The sequence below is a fragment of the Scleropages formosus genome, chromosome 9, assembly GCF_900964775.1.
Source record: "Scleropages formosus chromosome 9, fSclFor1.1, whole genome shotgun sequence".
NCBI classification, from domain to species: Eukaryota; Metazoa; Chordata; class Actinopteri; order Osteoglossiformes; family Osteoglossidae; genus Scleropages; species Scleropages formosus.
The window spans coordinates 20,733,434-20,760,399 of record NC_041814.1 but is presented as its reverse complement, the minus strand read 5'-3'; the positions used below and the strand labels follow the sequence as shown (position 1 = coordinate 20,760,399).

The following is a 26,966-nucleotide window of genomic DNA, read 5'->3' as shown; positions in this document are numbered from 1 at the left end:
ATTATTTGGGGTTTATGTCAAAAGTGTGGCTTGTTATTGTCTTGACAATGCATTTTATGTAATGAATTCTTAGTAAGCTTTGTTGACCAATTGTAGAAAATGTGATTTTGTATTTGTTTGGTTGCTAATTTGTTGATGTTTGTTTTTGGTTGTGTATTGTATTAATAACTTCATTAAATAAAGTTTAAAAAAAAAAAAACAGCAATATGTACGTGGTCGACAAGGAGGATTTTGCTAGAACCTTGTCTCCTAATTCTGTTTCCAGTAACTCCGTGGGGGAACGCTACAATAAAAATGCCTGGGTTTCCTCTCACAGTCCAAACACAGCTGAACTGGCGGCGCTGAGTTGCCCGTAGTGTGAATGGGTGTGTGACAGTGTCTCGCTACATTGGGATAGGTTCCGGACCACCGTGACCCTGACCAGGACAATCACTTATTGAAAATGAATGAGTGAATGGATAATAATAATAAAAGTGAACACAATAGTAATCTCCCAGCTAGCGGCATTATTATTGTATCACATAATGTAAGTTTAATATTGGTCTCTCTCCACTGCGCACACACACACAGTGACACACCAGACCAGAGAGTGAAATACAAAGAGAGGTAGAGGGTGGCAGCAGTAGGAGTGTCTGTCCCGTCCCTCCCTATGCTGCTACGCACGCACGGGCTGGGGACTCGAACCCGGCGGACGCTCCTCCTTCCTTCACGCGAGAGCTCCGCACACGCTGACATGTGGACACACTCCGGGTAGAGCTCTACGCGCGACGAACCCCCAGGCGGGAATATGCGCAGAGGTGCAGAGGTGCGCCCCTGACTTGTTGTGCCGCTCTTGCTGGCGAGCACGTGGAGCGGACCATGTTGAGCGCGGGAGCCCAGGCGTCGCCGAGCAGAGCCAGGATCGGAGCCCCGCACTGACCGCCCCCGTTCAGCCCACCGGCATGGACACTAATGCGCTGCGCGCGCTCCGACTGTCCGTCACCGCGCTCATAGGTGAGTCCCGTTCCGTCACCTTTTCGTTCGCGAGAGTGCGCGCGGCGCATCTCGAGCACACGGCGAGCCGATGTCCTGCAGCCGCTTGCTTGGTCTCGCGCTAAAATTCTCATCATTTCAGAAGCACCACTTAGAAATGTCACAGGAAAAGAAAAAAAACGGGATGCTTATGCTGAGGACACGCGGTACCTTCAAGACTGTGATTATAATAACGTGACCTACGTTATTGTGATTTTCACATTCGCATAATAACAGAAATAGTGTTATAGTGATACCGAGGGTGATACCCACTATTTTGCCGGAAGATAAGTGGAGTCCAGCTTTTCCCCTCTCAGTCTCCATTAAAGACTGGTGAAGTCCAAATCATACGTTTACATCATCATCATCATCATCATCATCATTATTATTATTATTATTATTATTATAGGGGGGCGCGGTGGGTTGGACCGGGTCCTGCTCTCTGGTGGGTCTGGGGTTCGAGTCCCGCTTGGGGTGCCTTGCGGCGGACTGGCGTCCCGTCCTGGGTGTGTCCCCTCCCCCTCCAGCCCTACGCCCTGTGTTGCCGGGTAGGTTCCGGTTCCCCGCGACCCCGTCTGGGACAAGAGGTTCAGAAAATGTGTGTGTGTATTATTATTATTATTATTATTGCACATTTTCCATATCAAGTAGTTGTTAATGGTTAAATATTACTACACAAAAAGTACACCTTTGGGAGATGAAGGCATTCAGTATTTTATGAGAAGGGGGAAACTAAAATGTGACCATTTGGCATTTGCTGATTATCTGTGATATTACCTAGGTACAGGCAAGCAAGGTCATGGGAAAGATGGTTAATGCCCTTAATGACTCATTTTTAGATTTTAAGATAAACCCACGTCCTTCAACTCCTTGCATCGGTAAGCATTTCTTGTGGGAATTAATCCTTCCTGGTGCATCCAGGAGATGCTGACAGTACGCTGTACTGCGAGGGCTCCGCAATCTGAGAGTTGCCCGCAACGTGTCGCGTGGAAAATAAAATTAAGTGTTTATGATTACTAACCTAATACCATATAGAAATACTTTGTTCATCACGCAGCTTGTGCATGATTGTCAGAAGGGCTGTGTGTCTCATTAGAATACACACACACACGCACACACTCACTGACGATAATGATCTATCTACCTTAGTTCAAAAATAGTCTCTCAGATTTTGACCTGGCTTGCTGCCCTTCAAAACAGAATAAATCTTTAAAAAAAAGGTTTAATTAAACTTTAACTGTCAATATATTTTTCATGCACACTAAGCACGCTGAACTGCTGTGCCCCTACAAAAGAAAAAGCACCATTAATTAATCCCCGGCCGAAATGATCGAGCGGCTCGTTGCGAAGGAGCCCCGTCGACTGCTGGACCGTAGCTGTTGGAGCGTAACCCTTTTGCGACCCCTTCGCATTGCCAACATGGCTCTGGGTGGCCCATCCTGTTCTTTCCCGGAGACCCGGCGGTCGCCTTAAGGGCGCTCAATGGACAGAGGGTCCGCGCTCGCTTCCCCGCAGCCGCAGCAAGGGGGCAGCGCAGGAGCGCGAGGCTGCGTGTGCGCGCGCCGGCGCGGAAACGTCGAGGCGCGTTGGTGTCGCGCGCGGTACTCGCGAACTGGGCGGGGTTTGGTGGGGACGACGACGAAGACGACGACGACGGGGGCGTGAGGGGCGAGGGGGGGGGGTCTGCATCTGGTTAAAACTCCGTGACCATTTGCGAGGCCATGATGGATTTCGCTTCGTTCACCTCAGAAACGATTGTTGTAAGGAAGATGTCGAAAAATAAAGGCGGGAATCTTGCCACGTCCCCTTTGGATTAGTAATAAATCATAAATGTCCCGAAACTTGACTTCTGAGCGTGTGAGCAGCGGTGGCTGCAAAGGCATCGAGGAGGAAACAGCCGTGTGTGTAAAAGGGAACTGAAAAGTTTCCCTCTCCCGCCCTTCGTGCTAACAAGAGAGCTACGTGTATCTGAGTTCTGAAAATATGTCTAGAGGAAAAAACTGGATTACAGTACAATCACACTAAGAGCTACAGATTTTATGCACTCACCCATTTTAATACCCCACATTGACATTTCTCTCAGACTTTAATAAGAGGCTGATCTGAAAGGTCATGAGTAATTATAATTATACATTTTCAGTTATTACGTGTGTTTAGTGTACAATGCATATTCTGTTGTTTGGTTATACTGCATATTGCCAAAAACTGAAAGAACCTTAAGTTACATTTTCTGACGAGTTTCTCAGTTTACTCTACATCGCTCATGTTGCGCCTCAAGTCATTTCGCTGGAGTTTGTCAGAAGCTCAAATATATTTATGTTCTTTTGCATTTCTACTTTTCATCAAAATTACCGAGAAAATAGACCTCGACACATGTAAAAAAATTTTAATCTCCAAGAAAACTATTTAAGTGTTCAGTCTGAATTACACCGAAGAGGGCCAGATATAGGAAGTAGCCCCTGTACTTCATAAGGCTGTTCACAGAAATATGAACCACACTGTCTGAGTATTTGGAATAAACAAACAACAACAAAACAGGCCACTCTCATATCCTTGTGCACAGCAAAAATGTTGTGTTTCTCTTTAGAGACAAAGAATTGGAGAACGTGTTACGTGTCACGTTGAGCTGCTATGAGTGAATTTCCCTGCAATGATCCGTGTCCTGTCCTGTCCTGTCCTGTCCTAGTTTCTTTGCTATTTTGAGACTGGAAATGAGCACTTCAGCACTTATTGCCCATAGACTGAAAAAACAGCATCCCTGTCCTACCTTTGAGGTTTAAGTTCACGCACATTTGGAGTTGTGTTCTGAGCGTGGAACTTCTGTGCTCATTGGTTCAATCATTTTCAATTAGGGGGCTCATTTCCAGCTGCAGGTATGACCAGACCCTGGGGGTCTTCTGAAGGGTCTCCCCATAACGGGCTGTTCGGTCAATGCTGAGCAGCGAGCGGCTGTGGGAATGACCACATCCGCTGTCGCCACTGCCCCTCTATTAGACACGGAAGGAGGATTTCCCAGATGTGTATGCTGTCACCAGCCAGATGTTTCCCAGCTTCCCTGAAGTGTGGTCAAGGACTTCGCTTCGAAACAAGGGAGGAAGAAAAGAGTACGACTTGAGATTTGTCTCAATTATACAGCATTTAAGAATGCAGAAGAATCTTGTCTCCTCATAGAATGAAGGCAACATCAGGTCTTCAATCTAATTTATTCTGCAGTTTTACAGGGACTCCATGTGTATTTTTAAACCACTCCATATGAATATTAGGACGTGAGAAAAGGCTTTCTGGGCCTTTTCCGTAGGAAAACCCCACAGCGAACTGGCGATTCATGTCGTGTTGTTTAATTCAGCTTCTGCTTCCCCAGCAGCCATATTTAAACACGTCCCTTTGGAATGGCCACCCAGCAGGACGCTTTTCCTGCCTTTGTCTGACAACTGCGGCAAGCGTCGTCTTTACACTCATCACTCCTGCAGCCTCTTCCTCCATGTCCAGGTTTAGACTCCTTATCAAATCACCCGTAGAGCTCCAAGAGCAAAGTACACTACCAGCTCCTCTTATTTTACTGTCTGAGATGTTTAAATGGACTACAGGGAGGTACATGTGAGGGGAGCATCATTAAAGCATGAGTGTGATGTCAGTTAGGTTACAGGTGGATTAGATTGTCTGCTGCAGATTTTTTGCGCTTTCATTGGTGTCTTATCTGTTTCTTAGTAAAAATCTGCACAGTTTTGTTGAAAAGAGATTCCATGGGGGCTAGTTAAATATAAAATGGATACTCGTGTGGTGAGAGGTTTGATCGTCAGAAGCCCCTTTATAAATGGTGAGCTAATGAAGAGCAATAGATTTTATACACCGAATGTACAGTTACTACATCCTTTATTTACATTTTTTTCCACCCCGAGTCTCTATTCCCAGAACTCCCTTTGTCATACTTTACAGTTATTTCAAATGTTCAGTGACAGTTTAAAATAGCTGTTTAGAAGACCTTCACTTCTACAGGTTTCCCACTAAAGGCAGCTCTTGTGATGGGTCATGAAGTTTTCTCAGTAGCATTTTTTGCTGCAAATGCTGCAATAGCAGAATGACCCTTGACTCTCGTTCACTATGGCCTTATTCAGTAAGCACCCCACGCTCCATGCACTGTGATTATTTTTCTTAACCAAAGACTAAGTGAACATGGTCCCCATCTTCTGAGCCACATTTATATTTAGTCAAAATTTTTAAAGAGTCTTCACACACCACTGGCTGCCCTGGTCAATTGGAGCGCTTTGCAAGTCCATAGTGACCAAATCTTTAGGCTGTTCTTGGTGGTGCCTTTATTCTCCATCCCAGCGGTGATGTGGAATGGAGAGCAATTTGAGATGTTCAGGATGTGGAAGAACTGTTTCATTTCAATTTCTTGTCACAACATACTTTTATTGTCAGCGGGTCAAACACAAGGCTACTGTACTCATCCGTTCCCATGTCAAGGGCTACAGAAAATGGATGGCCTGTTGGCAAACGGATAATTTTATAAAAAGAACAATGGAAATAAACTCCATAAATTCAAAACTAAATCATCAGGGTAAAGATGGAGATTTTTATTTACAAGCATGTTATTGAGGATATTTTTAGAAGCAGCTTTTTATTAAAAGTCAGGTCAAAAGACAATGTTTTAGCTCATCCAAAACAGGAGGAAGTTTATTTTAGGTAAAATCTGACTTAATTTAAGGTAGTTCCTCCAATGTAATCTGTAATTAATGCCATGTCATTTGATTTCCGTTTTTCTCTTTGGATGTTTGATTAGTTTATAGCTTTGATCAGTAAAAACGTTTTTTAATATAGTCAGAAGTTTGGCAAATGCAGCATTCTATTTGTCCCTTGATTAAAGAGAGAGAAAAATCAGAATTTGGTATAATGACTTTATTTAAGCATTGCCTGGACTATTGGATCTAATATAAAGTAATAAAAGGGTTTCAGGGATCCAAAAAATAAGGCAAAACTGGAGTTCAGAGTTTATCCTGGTCTTAATGCAGAAAACACTGATGTGCGGATCCATGTGGAAACCAGTCTCCGTGGAGGTGTAGAACAAAACATGAAATGTAATGTCTCCATTTCCACGAAAAGCTGGAAATTCTCTTCCTCCATTTCCTTCCCTCAGGTTATTTTATGTTACACTGTGATTTCACAACACTAAGTTCAGTACAGTAACAACTGAAAATGTTCAGCAGTGTTGCCTGCTTTGGAAATCCTGCTTGCACAATAGCAAGTGTCTAGTCTAAGTGTCAGTAAGAACAGCGCACATCATGAAATTTGCACCCCCACTGCTGCCCTTAAGCCATAAAAGTGAAATACATTCCTAGTTATTCCAAGCCCTGGATAGTTTGACATTAAAAATGTTTTAAAATTTCTCAATAATATCTTTGAATGCAAGAGTTAAGTCAATAGATAAAGTGGTCTATTCAGAGTGATTGAGAGCGTTTGAGACTCGCCAGGGATCCATTCCTTCGATTCAGATCACTTCTCCAATATGGTGGTTGTTGATGGTTTTCTTCCATGCCTTTCTTTTATTGCCAGACAGCAATAATGAGCTAAAAATCCATTAATGACTTTTATACAGGTGTGAACGGTGTTTTTTTTGCCAAATATGGCAGATCTTACAAAGCACTGGCTTTTCAACATAAGCTTTCCAGATTTTGCAATTTGTTCCTTCTCACTCATCTGTGAGCAGTTGTGACACATTTGTGGGCTCGTGGCTGAATAAAATAAACTGGTTAACCAGAATTTGCCTGTTGGAGTTTTTGGGGCAGAAGCTGCTCTTACCATTAGGAAAAAGAGCCTATCTGGAACTGTTTCTGTAAGCGGGGCTCAGGTAGTGGGTAGGGTAGCTTTCACAAACATGTCCATATGTATGTGGACATATTGGGACATAGGGACAGTAAACTGTTTGGTGTCAGTTTAGAGAAGAAGCATATAGGTAGTAAAACGGCTGCATAATTGCTGTGATGAGTGGCAAAGACGGCATGATGGCAATATTAGTTCTTTACATACATAGCAGGGAGAATAATACCTCGCCATTTGTGAAGTGCGTGTTGGGAATTGGCACAGTGGCTTCATGGTTGTTGTTTGTATTGGAAAAAAGAAAAATACATAATCCTTTTAGAATATTATTATTAATTGCTATTAATTTTACTCTTCTACTGCACTTCATGAAAGGCAAATTTTTATGTCGCTGAATGTAACGCTTGATGCCAGAGTTTCCTGTGTATAGCTAGCCTCAAATTTCAGAGGAGAAGGAAAGAGGAGTACAGAGAGAGGCAGTCGCTTGGAGCATTGCTGTCCTTTAACTAGTGAGATACTTTTGAAGACAGTATGACATGACCTAACCCTAACTCAGGCAACCTTAGCCTGGACAATAAAGTTTTGCTTCAAGAGCATACGACATACTGCTTTCTTTGTTTGTTTCTTTGTTTTTTATTTGTATTAGCATTACACAAATCTATACAGGTCCCCTGTCACCACAATAAAATGCCCAGGAGGGGTGGCTAACCGTTGGTATCCTCAGAGGTTTATTTTTCTTCTTTTTTTGGGTGAAACTGGGGAGATTTTTTAGTTTTCCTCTCCTCTGCAGTCAACTGGCTTACTGTTGGTAACTGTAACTGTTGTAAGCGCAATTTTTCTCTTTTTCAGAATCCTTGTACAGTGCTCTGTGTCAATTTAGTGAGAAGGGCACTCTATAAAAACAAATTGAATTTAACTGAACTGCACTGAGCAGAGCTGAGTTCAGCTGAATTTCTAAACGGAGGTGGTGGTGGCACAGTGGCAAGAGCCGGTGTCTCACAGGGCCTGGATTCTGTGAATGAGCATAGATTCAGAGTTCTCCTGTATACACATGGATTTCCTCCCACAATCTATCAATTATACCTTCTTACTGTAATACGTAGTACCGGACTAGGTGGATTTAAGAGTGCAGTGCAATGAAACAAGCAAGGAATAACTGATGCACGTTTGACAGGCAGCAGAAATATAAGTCTGTCAAAAATAAGAAAATAACGTTTCCATCAAAGAAAGAAAAAAAGTGTTCGGTAGCACACAACAAATGCATTCGCCAAAACAGGACCGTCATGGCTCATTGATTGTCTGCTCAATGCGATTTTGAATATGAAAAAGATACGCGAGCATAGCGAGGCACTGTAGCTGGGTTAATAGCACATTGCCATGACTCTTAAATGAGTGGTGTTAGGGCCACAGACAACGGACTTGAATAATGGAGAAATATTTGGTAGCCCAGACTGCCTGTCTTAAGACATAGAGCCTCTAGTGGTTAATAATGCATTTTCTTGCCATGGCCATGGGCTATTCAATCAGTATAGCATAAACCATTTTTAGGCACAGTAGGGTATTCTCCACATGCATGCTGCATTTCTTTGTACCTATTAGTGTTGTTCCTCACTCTCATTTCACACAATTTTGTCTATGGGGAGTGACAGGACAACAGTTTGTGACTGCATCTATTAAGGGGATGGTCTTTACAACTACAAATCATAACTGTTGTTTTAGTCCCATTAACAGTGAGGGCATACATTTGCGTTACAAAATAATAATGTAAGACATGCAAAGAGAATGCATAAGTTAAAAAACGGTATTTTTCTTGTATTGAAATAAGCAATTTAAGAAATAATTAAGAATATCTGCCTTTCTGTCATCCATTCCCCTTTCAGAAGGGCTTGGCCCAAATTTCAATTCATCTGTCCTATATATTTATGGAGAGGTTTGTAGCAGGATTTGCTACTTATTCAGAATCCACAGTAGTAAGTCATCAGAGTAGTTTTAAGAATGAAAAAAAAATTCTCACTACTGTGATTTTAAAGAAATAAACCTGGAATTATTATCATGCCTTATGTTCCTCAGTGAAAATGAATGAAACACTTCCTTGTCGATAGAGCGTTTCTTTTGTTAGTCAACTAGTAACTATGGTTTACAGGTGAAAATGACTAGTGGAACAAGAGAAACACTGAAGCCTGGTACATGAGTTGTTGTTATCAAAAACTTCAACCACTAAAATTAACAGTAAAATGTGGGTTTCCTGCATAGCTTTTTGCACCAGTACACATATCTGCAACCCTTTTCAAAGCAATATCCTAATTGCATTTTAATTTTTTGAACATCCCCAGTCCTGTGTAACTGAAGCTAATTTAAAGAACTAAAGAAGTAAAGAACTAAAGAACTTTCACAAAGTGGGGAACAGTAGGTAACTGCTGTATGATGAGTACAGGCTGATTTTGCATAATGAGCTGTTCTTCTCTGCTATGAATATTCATACTGCTGGGCTGCTGTCAGACCCACAGCAGGCGCTTCAGCACGAAAGAGACAAGGTCAGGCCTATTTACATTTCAGACTTTCATTGGACTTTAAATCCACAAACAGATGCCATGCGAATTTGCCGTGAAAACTGAGAGTGCAGTAAAACACTCCCATCAAATTAACGCGTTGTTCAAATTGTCCTGTCAACAGTAAGCCCTGGCTGATGGTGAATTTTAAACAGCACCGACTGCCCGCAAAGGAACAAGGTATTTCTGACCCTACCTACTGGTTTCCTATAAACACTGGCAAGATCTGTCTCTGATGCGAGACACTCAAGTACATGTTGATTATGCTCGGTTCTGACTAAACGACTCCGCCAAAGACACTTGTGACAGAAAAGGATCACATACTCATTGGAATTTATGGAGAGCCATGCAGTTTTTTGCTCCAGCTGCTACCATCAATTAGTCTACATAATTAGCTTTCACCGTGATTGAGAGGAAAAAATAATATAAAATAAACATTCGGTGCTATTTTTTTAGTGGCGCTCATTTCAATTATGCATTTTGGGGAGGGGCAATGCATTGGGGCAAACGGTGCAGACAACTGCAAATTGGATCACATAAGCTAAAGCAAAAAAAACCAGCGGACAGCAGAGTCCGACTCAAGTTTCACACCTTTGGTAATGCCTGACATTAATCTGTCATAAACTGGCAGAGTGATGTCAATGTTCTTATTACAACCAACTCATATAACCATCTAGGTCACGTAAATTACACAAGTGGTAATATGCTCAAAGATGAAATGAGCTTTGTTGTGCATTACCCCCTAATCTATAATGGACGTCATTCATTCAAAGCTCTTGATCTTGTTGATACCGCTCCAGTCTTACTGGTGTACGCACTTGATTTAGCTATCGGTGTTGGAATACTGCACAATGAATTATCTTGGAGATGAATCGCAGAGCACTAGTGTCCTGATAAAGAATTCCCAGGCCTCAGGCCTTGTGTATCTAGACCCATACAGATCCCTAAAGAACATTCTGTGATTCACTCGAGCATTTTAAAGAAGCACAAGAAACTGAAAAATAAAATCATTCCTCAGCATCTCACAAAAAAGTAACCAAAAGGCTATTAAAGTTTCAAAACGATCAAGAGTTATTTCAGCCTACATTTAAAGTGTTAGCTAATTTTTTAATAATTACGTTCTTTATAAAAAGTAGTTAAATGCTAATATGAAGAAAAGTTTAACTTTGTTATAATTGGTTTGATCATCACTGGTCTCAGATTTTACCATTCGGAAAACACAAAGGGAAGAGAAAGCACTGGAATGATGGCCAGGATATATAGCATTTTTCTTCTATTACTTTGAGACCCAGACCTCCCTTATGCATTAAGGAGACTATGACGGAACACCATGTCCTGATGTCTGTTCTCTCCCTGATCCAGCAGTGATCTCGGGGGGAGGCCGACAAATCCGCGCGGGTCAGGCGTGATAAGAACTGGGGACAGTCATCACACTGAGAGTTTCCTTCGGCCTCATCTTCTTTCAGGGAACTTATCACCTTGCGCCATCACAGATCCCCTGTTTTGAACGCTTTATATCCTGATGCAGGAAGCTGCAATATTTAGCTTATAGCAAAATAACTTGTTATTCCCCAATGTGTGTAACTGAGTGTCTGTTGGAGTGTGACATCTTTATATTGTTTATTAGTCTGTATGTTATTTCATTTGATACTCTATGCTTCCCTCCCAGCTGAGTTGGAGGACAGGTCACACCAAAGTAACAAATGAAAGACTACATACTTTCAGAAGTTTAGTAAAGAAAATTGTCTGAAAGTTCACTATCCCTCATTTCCACCCTGTTGAACCAGGCAGCAACAGGCTAGGCTGAGCACCTCATGCAACTTGTTTCCTCCACACTCCCCAGGCCCATAGGGCCAAGATAAATGCTAAAATTCCCCTTCCGCAAATGGGCCCCTTCATTTCCCAGTGATGGTGTCGCTATTCATAACAGCATTTTCTACATGAAGACACGGGCCAGGGAGCAGCGTAAATATTCAACAGACACTCCAGAGAGGTGGGAAGGCCAATTCCGTGAGGATGACCTGCAGTCTTGGAGAAAAGGATGTTATTTGTACAACGGTCCTTCCTGGTTTGGAAAGACAACCTATGCAGAAGGCGACACTACATGCTGCCCTCACACGTCACACATTGTTCTACGTGTACTTCGTCATGATGTCTTGTTTTTCTCTTCGATGTCTTCTGTTTCTCTGGAACTTCCTGCATTTCTGTAAGATCTCTTACATTTGGCAGACGCTCCATAAGTGAAGGTGGTGGACTTGATGATGATGAAAACATTTACAGGGTCAACAGTTTTTATTGTCACATAATGTGTTTACATTTCAGACTTTGTACGTTCATTCCTTTTGGTGGGGGGTGCGGTGGCGCAGCGGGCTTGGTGGGTCTGGGGTTCAAGTCCCGCTTGGGGTGCCTTGCGACGGACTGGCGTCCCATCCTGGGTTGTCCCCTCCCCCTCCAGCCTTACACCCTGTGTTGCCGGGTTAGGCTCCAGCTTGCCGTGACCCTGCTCGGGACAAGCGGCTTCAGTGTGTGTGTGATTCCCTTTGGTTCAGAGTTTTGATTTGCTTATAAGTATAAAAACCTCTTTTTTTAGTTTCTGGCATCCTTCCATTACTTTCCTTTCATGGCATGAATGTCATGTGAATGAAATATCAAAATATTTTTTATAAGGATGTAAAAGTATTAGGCAGTTTTTTCTGGATTTATTGTAGAGCATGTAAGATGAATGAAACCTGGGGTTTTAGCATAAATTTAAGTATAGATGTACAGTATGCTTGCTGGATTTTGCAGGCTTCACTATTTCAGAAAACAAAACATTCTGCATGACTTTCTTTTCCATAAAGAAAATTGTGAAAGGGTATAGACACAAACACTGTTTGTGAAGGACAACTTTGTAATTTTTCTTAAAGACGTGTTTTTTTTTTTGTGTGTGTTTCAGTCAATACCTTCGTGACAACTGGATTGTCAGGTAAAAATCATAATACACCTTAAATTAATAAGTTAAAATAAATGTGTAGCCTCCTCAAAACCTATTTAACTGTTGATATGTATTTGCAGTATGTTCACAGATGCCTTTCAAGTCTGACACTGATTTTCACTGCTCCTTGGTGAATTTGCAGCTATAGACAAAGCCAATTTGAAGCCAAGAGTGTGCAATGAAACAGCTCTGCTGATTGAGATTGAGAAATGCGGGGATCGGTTTCAACGTGACATGATGCAAGTGGACCCACATAACTGGTGTAACTTAACACACTTTATAAGGTAAGCTGCCATTTCTCACCCTGGTATATTAAAAAGAGAACATGTTAAAGCATCCAACTCTCAGTGTCTATATGAGAAGAAAGTAGAGGATGAAGGTTCTTGGACAAGGACTTGGTCATCTGCAATTTTAACTTTGGGGCACGAGTGTCTTCTTTTTTGGCCAGATAAAAATGTTTGCGTCAGTTTTTCCATCTCTGGAGTTTTGACTCTGTCCTATGAAAAGCATGTGGATGACTGATCCATGTAAACCCCTAAAGTCAACTGTAAGAAATCCTAAAAGAGGGGAATTAAACTCAGCCTTTCAGCCTTGGGCTTCCCCCACAACTAAGCAAGAGTGAGTAATTAGTGTTCGTAACCTTTCAGCTTTATAAGCTTCTGCCATGCAAATTCAATGCCCCCTCCACTTTCAAAGTCAATAACAGGCTGAGAGAATGGACAAATTCGATACGGCTCATCACACCTATGGACAGAACACCACCATGGCACACAGTGCTCAAATGATATTACAATATAGCCTAAACTACTTCTTTACCTCCATTTGTAAAATAACCATTGCAGTAATATTTTAATTTTTCTTTGATTTTGGAGTTACTATATTCAAACATTACAGGGACATAATGAAAACAGGATTACTGGTCTCACAGTTCTAGATTGCCAAGTTCAGCCGGAATCTCTGCACTGAGAGTGAGTGATCCTATAGTTTGTGTTTGGTTAGAGGAGATGTAGAGGAAAGACAGGTAGAGGCATGGTGGTGGAAACACCAAGACAGTATGGAGAGATCAGAAACTGGAGACAGTGAGGAGACAAACTGTGAAGCTACCTGTAAGTTAGGATGAGGGTCTAAAACTGGACCCTGGTTCTAATGTGGGGCCAGCTGAGGGAATGGGGCAGAGTTGTGTGTTGTACACCAAGTGTGACAGTGTTAGTTTTACAGTTAGGTCTCTCTTACAAATTCAAGCTTCGTTTTCACTCGTTCTTCCCCAGAGAGTCAAGCTAAATTAGTAGGTGTCCACATCTACCTGGCTACTATCACATCATAGATAAATTGTTACACTATATACAAACACTCAGCTCACCTCTGGTCTTTATAAAAATGCATGCTTTAGTTGTGTGTGGCTCACAAATTAAGTGGTCCAAGAAAGGTTTTTAGTGGCCTTGTGTATTGCTGGTTTCCCTGGTGCACATGCTCAATTGGAGCTGAATGGAAAAAGTCATTGCTAGTGCAGCAGGTATTAATTGGCTTATTAATTGGTTTGAATGAATCATAAACCAATTTAATAATCATTTACTGTAACATAAATGTAAATCATACTCGTGAGTAAAATTATTAAAATATCTGAACATGTTAAAACAAAATTAATATTTATTATATAATATCTGTATTATTGAGGTAACTTCTCTCCACCTTCTATATGCAGAAGGAGAAGGGAGTTAAAGGGTTCACTTTTGATCTCATTAGATGGTGGTGCAGTTGCACATTGATGGTGCAGATTGCATATGTTATACATGGAGTGCATTTGTGAACATTGTATATAGTGTCTGTACCCTTTTTCTCCTATTTATTCTAGCATTTTAATAAATATCTTTTCACTGTGTGAGTTGTTGTGACTTACCATTAATTAAAAAACTCAAGAGACAGCACATTCACACTTTACCAACATGTGAGGTATAACGACAAAGAACGTTAAACTCTATAAAAAACATAATTTTGAAGTAGCTGGAAAGGATGGGTAACAGATGGAAGAAGACATACCAGAAGGGAGTTGCAATAATCCAGCCATGAAACAATTAAGATCTAAACACATAAGATGTGTAGCATAATCCATGAAGAAGGGACTGATTTTTCCAATGTTGTACAAAAATAAGGGACACATCTTGGCCAGTAAAGCAGCGTGATGATTATAGTTGAGTGAGTCATCCAGTGCTACTAAGAATCTTAACAAAAGTTGAGAGAGAAAAGCTTATGGCATTTTGATTAGGAGGCTGGTGGAAAGATTTGCAGAAGGTACTCAAACCATGACAGATTTAGAGAGAATGGATTTCAAGTGAAATTCTGACTTCCAGGAAGAGATATCAAAGAGAAAGGAAATTTAAACTTTTTTGACAGGTGAAAGGTTAAAAAGCTGCGATATAAGTCTGACTGTCCTTTGCGTAAAAGCAATAGGAGAAGCCGAGAGAGGTGATGAGGGCACACAGGTAGCAAATTTATACAGAGAAAAGGTCCAAGCACTGATCCTTGAGGTATACCTGTGGACTTAAAAAGAGTTAAGTTTTTTTCAGCAGACAGAAAATGACCAGTTGGGAATGTAAGACTTCAGCCAGTTCAATACTATGGCAGTGATGCCAAGATCCTTAAGAGACGAGAGTAGTTAACCATGTTCAAGGTTGAGGCTAGGTCAAGAAAAATGACCATATAAGTACATTAATTACACATCATTCAACAAGCAATATGCAGTCCTAATATATGAGATACAACTATGAAGTGCCACCATTACTTTATAGCTTAATACATGACAGGTGTGGGATTGACTCACATACTTAGTTATGCTACTGAGAGGGGATGGTGTAAAGACTACAACATAGCTAAATGGTTAAATTACTTCTGAGACGATGAACAAAAAGTTGTACATTCATGTCCCAATAGAGTGTTCTGGAAAGTACTCTTCCAAAAAACGTTATATTCTATCAACATTGGAAAATTTGACTCAACAGAAAAAAAAACTGGGCAATAACAGAATGGCCTAAATATGTCATTGCAACAGGAAAACTTGTAGGAAACTTATCGTTGAAGAATCAGCATTGTTGTGCTGGAAAAAGTCATGCAGCACAAAGGGGTGTGTCCAGCTTGGGAATAGTCAGGCATGGTGTGGGAAGCCTGATGTCCATTTGTGAATTCTGATTTCACCTTTTTTATAAACACAAAGAGAATGCCTTATGACTAAATACAGATAAACCAAAATCTAAGTCTGGACAAGCCAGAGCCAGACAGCAGCTCTGTGCTCCTATCAACAAATGGATTCAGGTTCTGAATTACAATTGCACCTTAATATACTCTAAATTATAGAAGTGGCCCACTTAGCTGATAGCCAAAATACAATATAATTCTAATTAGTGAATTAGTTTGCCTCGTTGGTTGTGTGAAAGTGACTTGCTTGCAAATGTCTGTAGGCAACTTAGCATTATCTATTATATTATCAGTCTATCCAGAAATTCTGAACGTCTCAACATTACATGAAACTCTCAGCATTGTCTGGAAATATTAGTACTATCTAAACATCTCAGCCTTCCGTAATCTTCTCAGTAATAGGCAAAAAGTCAAGTGCTGCTTGAGCATGCAGTCAGCTTCTGGCTGACATTGGTTTCATGTTTAGGCCAGTAGTGATCAGTTATCCTGCTGTTGTTCTGAAGGCTTCCAAGATGTTCTCAACACTTTCATTGAACCTCCTCCCTACCTCCAATTACTTTTTGCTCCAATCTGCAGATGTGAGAAACACATTCTAACTCCTAACTTTGGATTTTTCCTGTGGGATTTGAAAAGTATTGTCCATTGAATATTAATCATCCTTCCATTATTAATAACTGCTTTAAGGTGCAGAGTCATAGTGGCTTGGAGCCTGTCCTAAAAGCACAGGGCGCAATGCAGGGTACACCCGGCACAGGATCCCAGTCCATCATAGGGTTACATGCACTGTATCATAATAGGATAATTTTTTACATGTATGACTCTTGCAGATATTTTTTAGAATTTTACTTATTTATTGCTTACTTGCTGTGGACTGGAAAAGCCTCCCACTTTTTACTGCTATTAAAAAAAGACATTTCTCTCAAGCACTGATACATACGCACACTGCTTTAATACTTTTACATTGCATTAAATTGAATTTTAATTAGCCAGCACATTGATTTTATTACACAGTGGTACATTTCATTCCCCTGTGAGATAATACTCTACAATTTCCAGTCTCACTGTGGATCAGTTTTATTTGGATTAGTTATAGTTGGGAAACTTTTTTTTATTGATTTGCTCAATGACTGTACATAGCAGAGATTTAAATTCTAAATTTGATCTTATGCTCAAATTCACATCCAACTTTTGAGATTTATGTTTGAAATTGAGGGGAATATTTTTGCATGTGTGCTAACTTTGGGCCTTCTGTATGGACTATCCCATTGCAGCATGTTCAATTTTGAAATACTTTCAAACATCAGACTCCTGCAGCTTCCTTTGGAGATATGATTGCATGCTAATGTTTACTAATCTAAACTTTTTTTAAAAAAAATTAGGCCCCAGGTGTTCTGGGATATGATATCACACCCTTCAACGCACCAGGCAATTTGGCTGCATCACAGCTCAGAAGGTTCCTGAAACTTACTGGTTGAGCCCTACACTAGCAGTTACTGTTGTACCCTTCAGTATCCACTTAACTTAAGTAGTCCCAGTAAAGTATCTGGCTGAAAATGATTTGAAAATTATTGGGATAAAAAATCTTGGCCATACAATTATTAATAATAATAATAATAAGAAGAAGAAGAAGAAGAAGAAGAAGAAGAAGAACAACAACAACAACAACAAAAACAACAAGAATAATAATATTACAGTTGACTCTCTCACATTGCAGGGATTAAGAGCTCAGCCCCCCTGTGATGTGGCAAAACCGTGCAAAATTTTCAGCCCCCCTAGGCAAGCAAAGCGAGCATGCGAAAGTAGTAAAGCAAAGCTGGTGGACCTCCAGCTAGGGGGAAAATTTTTTGAGATTTGACTAGTTTTAGGACATTTTTAAGGCTGTTTGGGATGGGTGTTTGGTCATATATTAAGGTGAGTGTTCAGTAAAAATATGAGGAAAAAATATGAGAAATAATTTCACAACAAACAATACAAATAGAATTTATGTCAAAATACTTGTAATTAAAGGGGGGGTGCGGTGGCGCAGCGGGTTGGACCGGGTCCTGCTCTCCAGTGGGTCTGGGGTTCAAGTCCTGCTTGGGGTGCCTTGCGACGGACTGGCGTCCCGTCCTGGGTGTATCCCCTCCCCCTCCGGCCTTACGCCCTGTGTTGCCAGGTTAGGCTCCGGTTCCCCGTGACCCCGTATGGGACAAGCGGTTCAGAAAATGTGTGTGTGTGTACTTGTAATTAATCTACAATACTGTACTGTACCTATGCTAGCCTACATGGAATCGAGAGATACCTAATATCATATCCTAGCCTACCTTAATAATAATAATGTTTGTGAAGTTTGCAAGATAAACGTAGGACACGATCACTACGCAGATGTTGTACATGCATGACTGAGGCAAGATGAACCGAAGTCCAACTTTTTACAAAATTTAACTTTAAAAATATTCTATATTTATGATATTAAACGATAAAATACATCAATATTATACATATATTTTATGCATTCATGACTTACTAAACTTTTTTTTACGTTTTCTTGTACTTTTCGTCTGCTATGCGGCTTCCCGCACAAGGCCGCAAAGCTCCCAAAATTCCCATTTTATTGTTTGCTGCCAACCTGAGAAAAATCGCGATGTGGGAAAGTTAACTGTAATAATAATAATAATAATAATAATAATAATAATATGATTGTTCCACAGACTTCATATTTAAGATTTTACCGTTTCTCTCATCTTCTGTTAAAAGCAAAATCTTGGTGTCAGTTAATGCCTTGCTGTGTAGGTGGTGAAGTGGCTAGAAATGCTGCCTTACATTCAAAGGACCCAGATTTAAATTGCATGTCTTGCTGCAGTGCCCTTGAGCAATGTACTTCTCCTGGACTGATACGGTAAAAATTAAACAGCTCTATAAATGAGAAGTCATTGCAAGTAAATTAATGGTGTATGTTGTGCTGCAGAAAAAAAAACAGCTAACTGAATAAGTGACTCAAATATGCTCATGGGTGTACATGGTGGCACAGCAGGTAGTGTTGCTTCTTGCAGTATCTGGATAGTGTGAGAGAAAATGAGTTCAGTCCCTTCTCTGTGTGTGGTGTTTGCGTGGGCTTTTTCCAGCAGTCCAAAGACATGTGTTTGGCGTCGTCACAGCGGCCTCCTGAGTGAATTTCCCCACTGGGGTTAATAAAGTATGGTTATTTATTTATCATTACATTGCTTCACTGGCCCAGTCCTTCACAACATTCACCCTCTTCCTAACTGTTTATGCCACCCATTTCATTGTCCAGGCTGGATTACTGCAATACCCTTTCAATAGGTCTCCCTGCATCTGTCACACACCCTCTCAAGTTCATTCAAATGCTGCTGTGTATCTGGTGTAGAACATTTCTCACCATACACATCGCTGATCTTCTATGGTCTCTTCACTTGTTCCCCAGCACTTCCAGATTCTGTTTAAGACCTCCATCCTAACATATTGATTCCTACATGGCCTGGATCCTCAGCACCCCCAGTGTCTTACTGTTCTCTAATGTCCTTGATGTGTTCACCTCAGTACCTTGACCTGCTTTTGCTCTGTAGCTCATCTCCACAAGCAAAAGCAGCAGCATCATTCATTCTCTCCTTTTAATCCCCACAAGCTCACATGTGCTACCAGTCTTTCGGCCTTCTGCCTTCTCTGAAGACTCAGCGCTTTACTCACTACATGTATTTATTTAGCAGATGCTTTTCTCCACAGCGACTTCCAATGAACTCTATGTAGTGTTATCAGCCCACACACCTTATTCACTAAGGTGATTTACACTGCTAGATACACGACTTGTAATGGGTCACTCATGCATACACTAGTGGAACACACTGTCACTCTCACTATGGGTGAACCTGAACAGCATGTCTTTGGACTGTGGGAGGAAACCAGAGCACCTGGAAGAAACCCATGCAGGCACGGGGAGAACAGGCAAACTCCACACAGACTGAGTGGGGATCAAACCCACATCCTTTCACACCACCCAGGCGCTGTGAGACAGCAGCACTACTCGCTGTGCCACCCTTACTACAATAGAGAGACTTACAGAGTGTCTTAAAATGACTCCTGTCTTACATTCTTTTAAAGTATCTCACTGTGTTTTTTTGTATTTTACCCTTGCTTCTTTTCTGCATGTCTGACCTTGCTTATAAACATTTTCTGTTGTACTAACAATATAATCAACGTTTTCTCCTAAAATTCAACACTGGCCTTCTCATAGTCACTGATCTTCTTCTGGTTATGTTACTCTCACCACCCCTTTGTGATGCTTGCTTTTATTTGGCTGAGACAGAGACATGCCTAATAAACATTCTAGACGACTTATTTCCAATCTTTTCTTGCCTTGCGGAGGAGCTTTGCGTGGGAAGTCGACAGTTCATTTGTTTGCTTTTCATGGGACTCATTCCATCATAAAAATGGCAGGCTCCGCTTCTCTAGAGGAGAGATTTACAAGAATTACAATACACTCTAACTTTCCTCTTCGGGGACCTCAGAGGTGCATCTGACAAATGATCTCTTTCTTGTGTCCTTGGGATATATCATTTCTCAATCACCGTTGAGACAGTGACAGACCAAGAATCCGTTAGTGTGAAGTTCAGAGGCTATGCATATGAAAAAGTGAAAAGTGATATTTTTCATAAATATGCTCTGAAAAGTTGCTGCATTATACAATGAATGGATATGCAATATGACAGAAGTTTTTTGTAATATAGTACTCAAAAATTTCTTTGGAGACAAAGTGTTGAAATATCTGTAGTGCTGCCAACTATGCAACAAAAGCACTGGCTAATGATTGAAAGCAGAGTAAAATATTTGAAACACGCCTCAGATTTCACCAAAAGTTCATGTGCAACTTAGTTGTGAACTTCATTGAACAGTGTGTTATCTATTAGTTATCACAGTTGTATGTTGTCATTCCTCTGTGTGTGAGAGGTGACAATAGTTACGCTCCAAATGAAGAATCAGGTTGGCCTTGACAAAGAACACATTGTCTTGTTTGTTAATGTCATGAAACAGGGGAAAACCCCATTTACTTTCACATGGAAACCTATCTTATTCAGGAAAATTCTGTGCTAATGTTTAGGGCCCTTTAGGGATGGTTCTCTTAACTTGATTAGGAAAATGACCTTCATTGTATCATGTTTTGTATATAGTACATATTGTAGTCACATTATACAGTACAGTACATTGTACAGTATATTCAACATGAATAGACCCAGAGGCATAACAAGGACAGCTGGTTCCCACACTGCTCTTTGCCCCCACTATTTTTATATAACTCCACTAAGTAGTATGTACTGTGAGTACTGAGTACTATGTACTTTTTTTAATTTCTCTGCACCAAAATCCACTGAAGTGTTCCCTTTTACGATACTGATTTCCCTAAATCACATTTCACATGTAGGGTTCAGTAGGTCGTAGATCAGCAACAGCTCGACAGTAAAGCTGATTAAAAATGATCAAAGTATACAGTAGTTAGTAAAATGTGAACTCCTATTGATATGAGTCGTACATAATCCTGTGTCAGGCCGTACATCTCTTTAGGTCATAATGATTTATTATTGATGTATATTTCTGTAATAAATACCAATTTCTGAATGTATTAAATCAGATTACTGCAAGAAAATAAATAATGTAACACTGCATCTGAATATCCCTCTGTGATGTTGTGTATAAGTTGTTCAGTAATTAGCTGACCACAGTTTCAGTACCAAGATTAAAGACATGTGCACAAATATCTCGGCACTCTGCACAGCCCCAGCAACAAACATAATTTAATTTAATTAAACAAAATAAAAACTGAATTAATGTCTGCAGTCATTGACAAGGGACATCAGGCAAGAATTTAACAAATTTTAATAAAAAACAGTAAAAAAAAAAAAAAAAATTTAAGGAATAGAATTTAAAGGTGAACAATATATTTTAAGGTTGCATTGCTTAAAGAAAAGCTGTTAAATGTTTAGCTAACTGGTCTGCATGTCTTCAGCATCCATGTTGTTATGTTAGGATAACACTCGCACCTTTCTCCACTCGTAGGGATTACAATGTCTTCTCGTACTGCACGGAGTGGAGTGCCGAAGACATCGGCTGCTACTGGCCCAATCCCCTTGTGGAGAATTACATAATTCGTGTGCACAAGCTCTTCTTCTCGAACTGCACTGTGGAGCCTATTCTGTGGGTGGACCCGCCGGACAACATGCTGGCCCTCCTCATCCTCACCCCTGTCTTACTCACCTTGGTCATGACCATCTTGGTGGCGTGGTACAGCCGGCGAGGTGACATCTTGGCCTAACACGTGGAGCTCACAACGTGCAGAGGGATATATCCCTCTACCCCACCCCCAGGACAAGGCGCTCCTCCACCATCCCTATGCATTTTCAGCGGACGAAATGGAGTAAGAACTCCCAGATGCCCCTCCCAGCAGGACTTCCTGAAGCCCAGTGCAAATGCACCCAAAGGCCAAGATGTAAAGAGGCAGCTGGTAGTGTGGTGGTTAGAACTACTGCCTTTGGCCCCCAAGGTCACAGGTTAAAACCCCACCGCCAGTTACAGTACCCTTGAGAAAGGTACTTGGCCTAAACTTCTCCAGTAAAATTACCTGACCGTATAAAAGGGTAAATAATTGTAAGCTGTCTCGGAGAAAAGCGTCAGCTAAATGAATAAACGTAAAGAGAAGGTATCGGCAGTAATCGCTGCGTGACGTGAGACTGAACCTTGGAAAGTGCCATGTAATACACTCAACAAGATGACTGCCAAAGAGACAGAGTATCAGAGAGAGGCTGGCACTGGACTGTGATATGTGCGGTAAGGTCATCATCTCACAGGACTCGAGCCTTGTTTTCAGCCCAAATGTTCCATAATTTTTCAGCAACGGCACTCACCTAATTTAGAGATCCTCAGTCCCAGAGTCTCGCTATTATTGTTACAACATCAGCAAGGTGTTATGACCAGTGTTTCTGAGGAGTTGCATGCAGTAGGACTCAGCAGGACCAAGTGTTGGTGATTTTTAATGCTGATTATTGCTTTATGCTGAAAAAGCAGGATATCTGTTAGGGCAGTATAATGAAACTGAAGGTGTGACACACTATTTAGCAGTTATTAAACTGTGTACTGTACTATTTAAGGAGTTAATGAAGGCTCTGAGAAATAGTCACCACATCAAATGTTATTCAAAGTGAACACTGAGTTATTATTTTCAATGAATTTGTAAGAAGTTTCTTTGTATATTAGAAGTTGTAAGTATATGGTCCACCTTAGCTTATTCAAGCAGCTATTGTCACTTCTTTATTAGTGCTAATTGTGTGCTGTACATAGATCATTTCTGGAGCAGAAATCTGCACCAGAATAAGGAACCTATAATCTGAGAATAAAACCAGCATGATCGATATTTATTCTTAAGACCTATTCTTTGTATGCTCATAAAATACTGTGACATAAGAGTGGGCTAGCCTTTGAGATACAACAGCTAATTGTACTTAATTGTTTTTTTTTTTCTTTTACATTCAAGAAAGAATAATAATGACAGTGACATACTTGATGTGTCAAAAAATACATGAAAAAAAGTGGAAGAAAAAGTGACACAATTGAGACGTTCTCTTAGATGTACTTGTCATTGTTCATCATATTGTCAAGTGGACCACAAAACAGACTGAGCCAAAATTCTGACATTTATTCTATAGGTCATATGCTGTTCTGATATATATTATGTGATATTGTTATAAACCATAAGTATTAGCCTCAGAAGACCTTAACTTATATGGTCATAGACACATGTTTGTTACTGCGGATATGATATATTTACAAGTTACAAGTAGTTTTTATTGTCATTCCTCCATACAGCTTGTGTACAGTGGAACGAAATGTCGTTTCTTCGGAGACCATGGTGCAAGACGGAACATAGCATAAGACAATGAATAAGTAAATAAATAAATAAATAATATTTAATAGATGTGATAAGGAGAAGGCCTTGAAGATTTATTTTTGCATATGTAAAGCCCAAAAGGGCAAAAATCTAACCATTAAACGTTCATAAAAACTGAATTTTCACTTAATGCAGCGAGAAAATTCAAATGCTTTGTATCGCACCAATGTATTTTCATTCGGTTGTACATTGAAAAATTGAAACAAAATAAAGGCGGTGCGTAATCCGACTTTCAAATGTCAAGCGTTGTGAACAGCATACACAGACAGTTATTGTTACACGATAAACATGACAAGGTGGACATTATTTATAAAACAAGAAACCACTTGGTATTGTAAATGGGCTCGAGAAACAAACAAAAGACAATGGTACATTCTAGAGAAATGTCTTGCTTTATACCCTTAAGGATGACTTCTTGGAGCCACCACAGTTAAGAGCTGAACTGCAGGAAGGATATAAGAATCGTTCCCAGAGCAGGCGAAGAATGACAGGAAATGGGTTGGCTATGATTTTACCAGGAGAAGCAGAGGAACTGTGGAGAGTGCCATGTTTCCCTGCTCTTTATTGTTATGACTAGTGACGGCGTCCACGGTTCAAGCACTTTGCTATGCTTTCTTCCTACTGCGCCTTGTTTTCTGCACTAAATCAACTCAAAACCTGCTTGTCCTGTAGCATGAATGCATTCCTGTATATAGGCATGCTTATGAATGTGCATATTAGAGCGCTGAAAGTGACCCTCTTCATTCCGACTCAGATGCCAGAGTTCTCATGGTTGACCGAGGCTCCCGTGCCACGAACAGTACATCCAGGATCATAACCCACCATAGCCGGACTGCCACGATTGTCACCTTTCCCGTACAAATGGGGTCCAGAGCTTATGACCTCAGGTGGGAAACGGCAAATGATAATCGAATAAATGAAACCGCCAGCTGAGGTTTTCCCATTGTTACAAATTCACCTGTGCAACCGAAATTCTGAACTGGAGCGAAAAGTGGTCAAGACCTTGAGAAAACTTATTAGTGTACTGTAATTGCAGGGAGGGGGTTATAATCTAAAGTATTTCCCTTTGTTTTTCAAGTCAAGTGCGCATATCCCAAAAAAAGTTCCAGTGCCTCTAGTTAATCCTCTGAGGTGTTTTTTCCCTAATTTTAAAACCGGAACACAGGCAGTCTTTGGGGACCGCAAAGTTGTTTCTAGACTTTGGGTGGTGTATCCTGGATTGCCAGTACAAAGGAGAGTAAAAATCAAAAGACATTTTTCTCAGACTGCTTTGAGCAGTTTTTTTTTCTTCCTTTTACGCAATGAATCCAATGCAGCTGATGTAAGTCCTCAAAAGGAGCGGTCGCTAATCTCGATCATCCGCGAGTTCAAACAGTAGCCACCGTACCATGACAGGCTACAATAAACGCACGTCCAAGTACCGCGCTAAAGAACATCAAGGAATCCAGACATTTGAAGTCCTCTTGCATATGCCACAAATGTGCTGTTACAATATCACAAAGCGGAAATATTATTCTTCCAAACAAAGCGGGTAGAGGTCGTGAAAATGTGAAACGTGGTCAACTGCAACTGTGGATGAAAGTTTCATCTATGTGTTTGTGGGACTGAATCACAGCCTCCCTGAGAGGTGAATTATTTCAACCTGGTGACTCATGTACTTCAGCATAGTTTTCAGAAGAAGAGACATTGCAGGTTAATGGGAGGAAATTAATGAAAGCTGTAACGTGGTTCACGTAGTCCATTTATTTTCAAATGAAACGTACAAAAAAAATCAAAGGTATAGTGCTAAAATCATATGATACAATACCGTACGTATCCAATTAGAATTCAACGTTATTACACAATTCACCATAACTTTGTAAAAAATAATTAAAAGATAAACTAAAACAGAATTAAAACCAATAAGTACAGAAATGAGGTAAACTACCGGGCACACGTTTTTATATTATTTATTCATTTATTTTTCAGTATTTCCTGTTTTTTCCACTCGTATGAAACAAAATCTCCTGTGTTTCCCGTTTTGTTTATAGACTAAATGACACAGCAATGTTCTCACGTAGGGCTTCCAACACTGGCAGCAATTCCGGCCAAAGTAAACCAGATCAGCTTTGGAAGAGACTTTAAAACCCAGAGCTGGAAGAACAGACTTGTTTAAATGAGATGCAAAGCCTTTCATTCATTTCCTCCACTAACAACAACAACAACACCACCGAACTGATAACACAAAAGTCACAAAGACGGGCTCATTCCACACCAATTAAAGTCTAAAACAAGGAAAGTACAAAAGTTTCCATTACAACTGAAGAGATTTGCTCTCATAACATTTTATTGTGTGGGTGAGGAGTTCTTATGTATGGGTTGTTCGAACGGGTGACACAGTAGTACGCTGGGTGTGCTGGTGCCTCACGGCTCCTACGCTTTGTGTTTGGATATGAGTTCAATGCTCTCTCATATGTAGACTTTCTCCAAGTTTCCCTGTCTTGTGCAATTTTCTTCCGAGATATGTTCCAGGTCACTATAACTCATATCAGAACATTTAGTTATCAGTAATGAATAAACGTGTGTTTTAAGCTAAAGCAAAATGGTCATTCATGCTTTAAAAATGGCAAATAAAGGTTTTGATTGATTGACAGAAGGACTGCTTGATTTATTAATTGCTTGATTAACGGATTATTTGACATATGTTACGCAGTACAGGGGACAGCTGGTAGTGCGGTGGTTCGCGCTGCTAACTTCAGACCCAGGGGTCACATGTTCAATCCCTGCCTCTGGCTGTAGTACCCTTGAGCAAGGTACTTACCCTAAATTGCTCCAGTAAAATAACCCAGCTGTATAAATGGGTAAATAATTGTAATGTTAACATTGTAAGTTGCTTTGTAGAAAAGTGTCAGCTAAATGAATAAATGTAAATGGTACAGTTCTAAAGCCATCTATATTATTAAAACTTAACTGACAGGTCACACAAACAACAGCTTACAGTTTTCCCCTTGAAGCAAAAGGTGTTAAACCTGAAAAATGTTATTAGTCTAAAATGAGAAAATCAGAGGCTGGATGCCATGTGGACAACAAGCAGCATGCAGTTTCCACATGTCCCATGGTTCTAAGGAAATGACACATTATTGTCTCCGAAAATATGCAGCTGGATAACAAGGTACCATGATAAGATGGTCTTTATGAGCGCCGATTGCTCCCGGTGCGCAACAGAAAGAACCTGGTTGTGTTTGAATGGCAGTTTGCGACACACCAGAGCTGTTCCTCGTCCACTTTCCACCGGATGAACCCATACAGGAACCCTGAGGGTCATTGTGGAGGAGCTCACTGTCTCACCAACAGCCATCGTCAAACTGGCAAAACACAGCGCTATACACACCAAATAGGAGATACTAATAAATTAACTTTCTTTCTAGGACTGTGTCCTTTTGTGCAGTGTTTAACCCAACAACTGGATAAATGGCCATAATTCATGATCATGATGGCTCAATAATGGGTTTCT

The 26,966-nt window shown here is 40.6% G+C and overlaps 1 protein-coding gene across 1 annotated transcript; it reads left to right on the top strand.

Annotated features, from left to right (window-relative positions):
• The first annotated feature begins 639 nt into the window (after positions 1 to 639).
• LOC108935315 (receptor activity-modifying protein 3-like) lies at positions 640 to 22,088 on the top strand. Its single transcript, XM_018753820.1, has 4 exons — positions 640 to 993; positions 12,313 to 12,342; positions 12,494 to 12,635; positions 21,589 to 22,088. The coding sequence occupies exons 1-4, from the start codon at positions 942 to 944 to the stop codon at positions 21,842 to 21,844; spliced, it is 480 nt and encodes a 159-aa protein (XP_018609336.1). The 5' UTR covers positions 640 to 941; the 3' UTR covers positions 21,845 to 22,088.
• Positions 22,089 to 26,966: the final 4,878 nt, after the last annotated feature.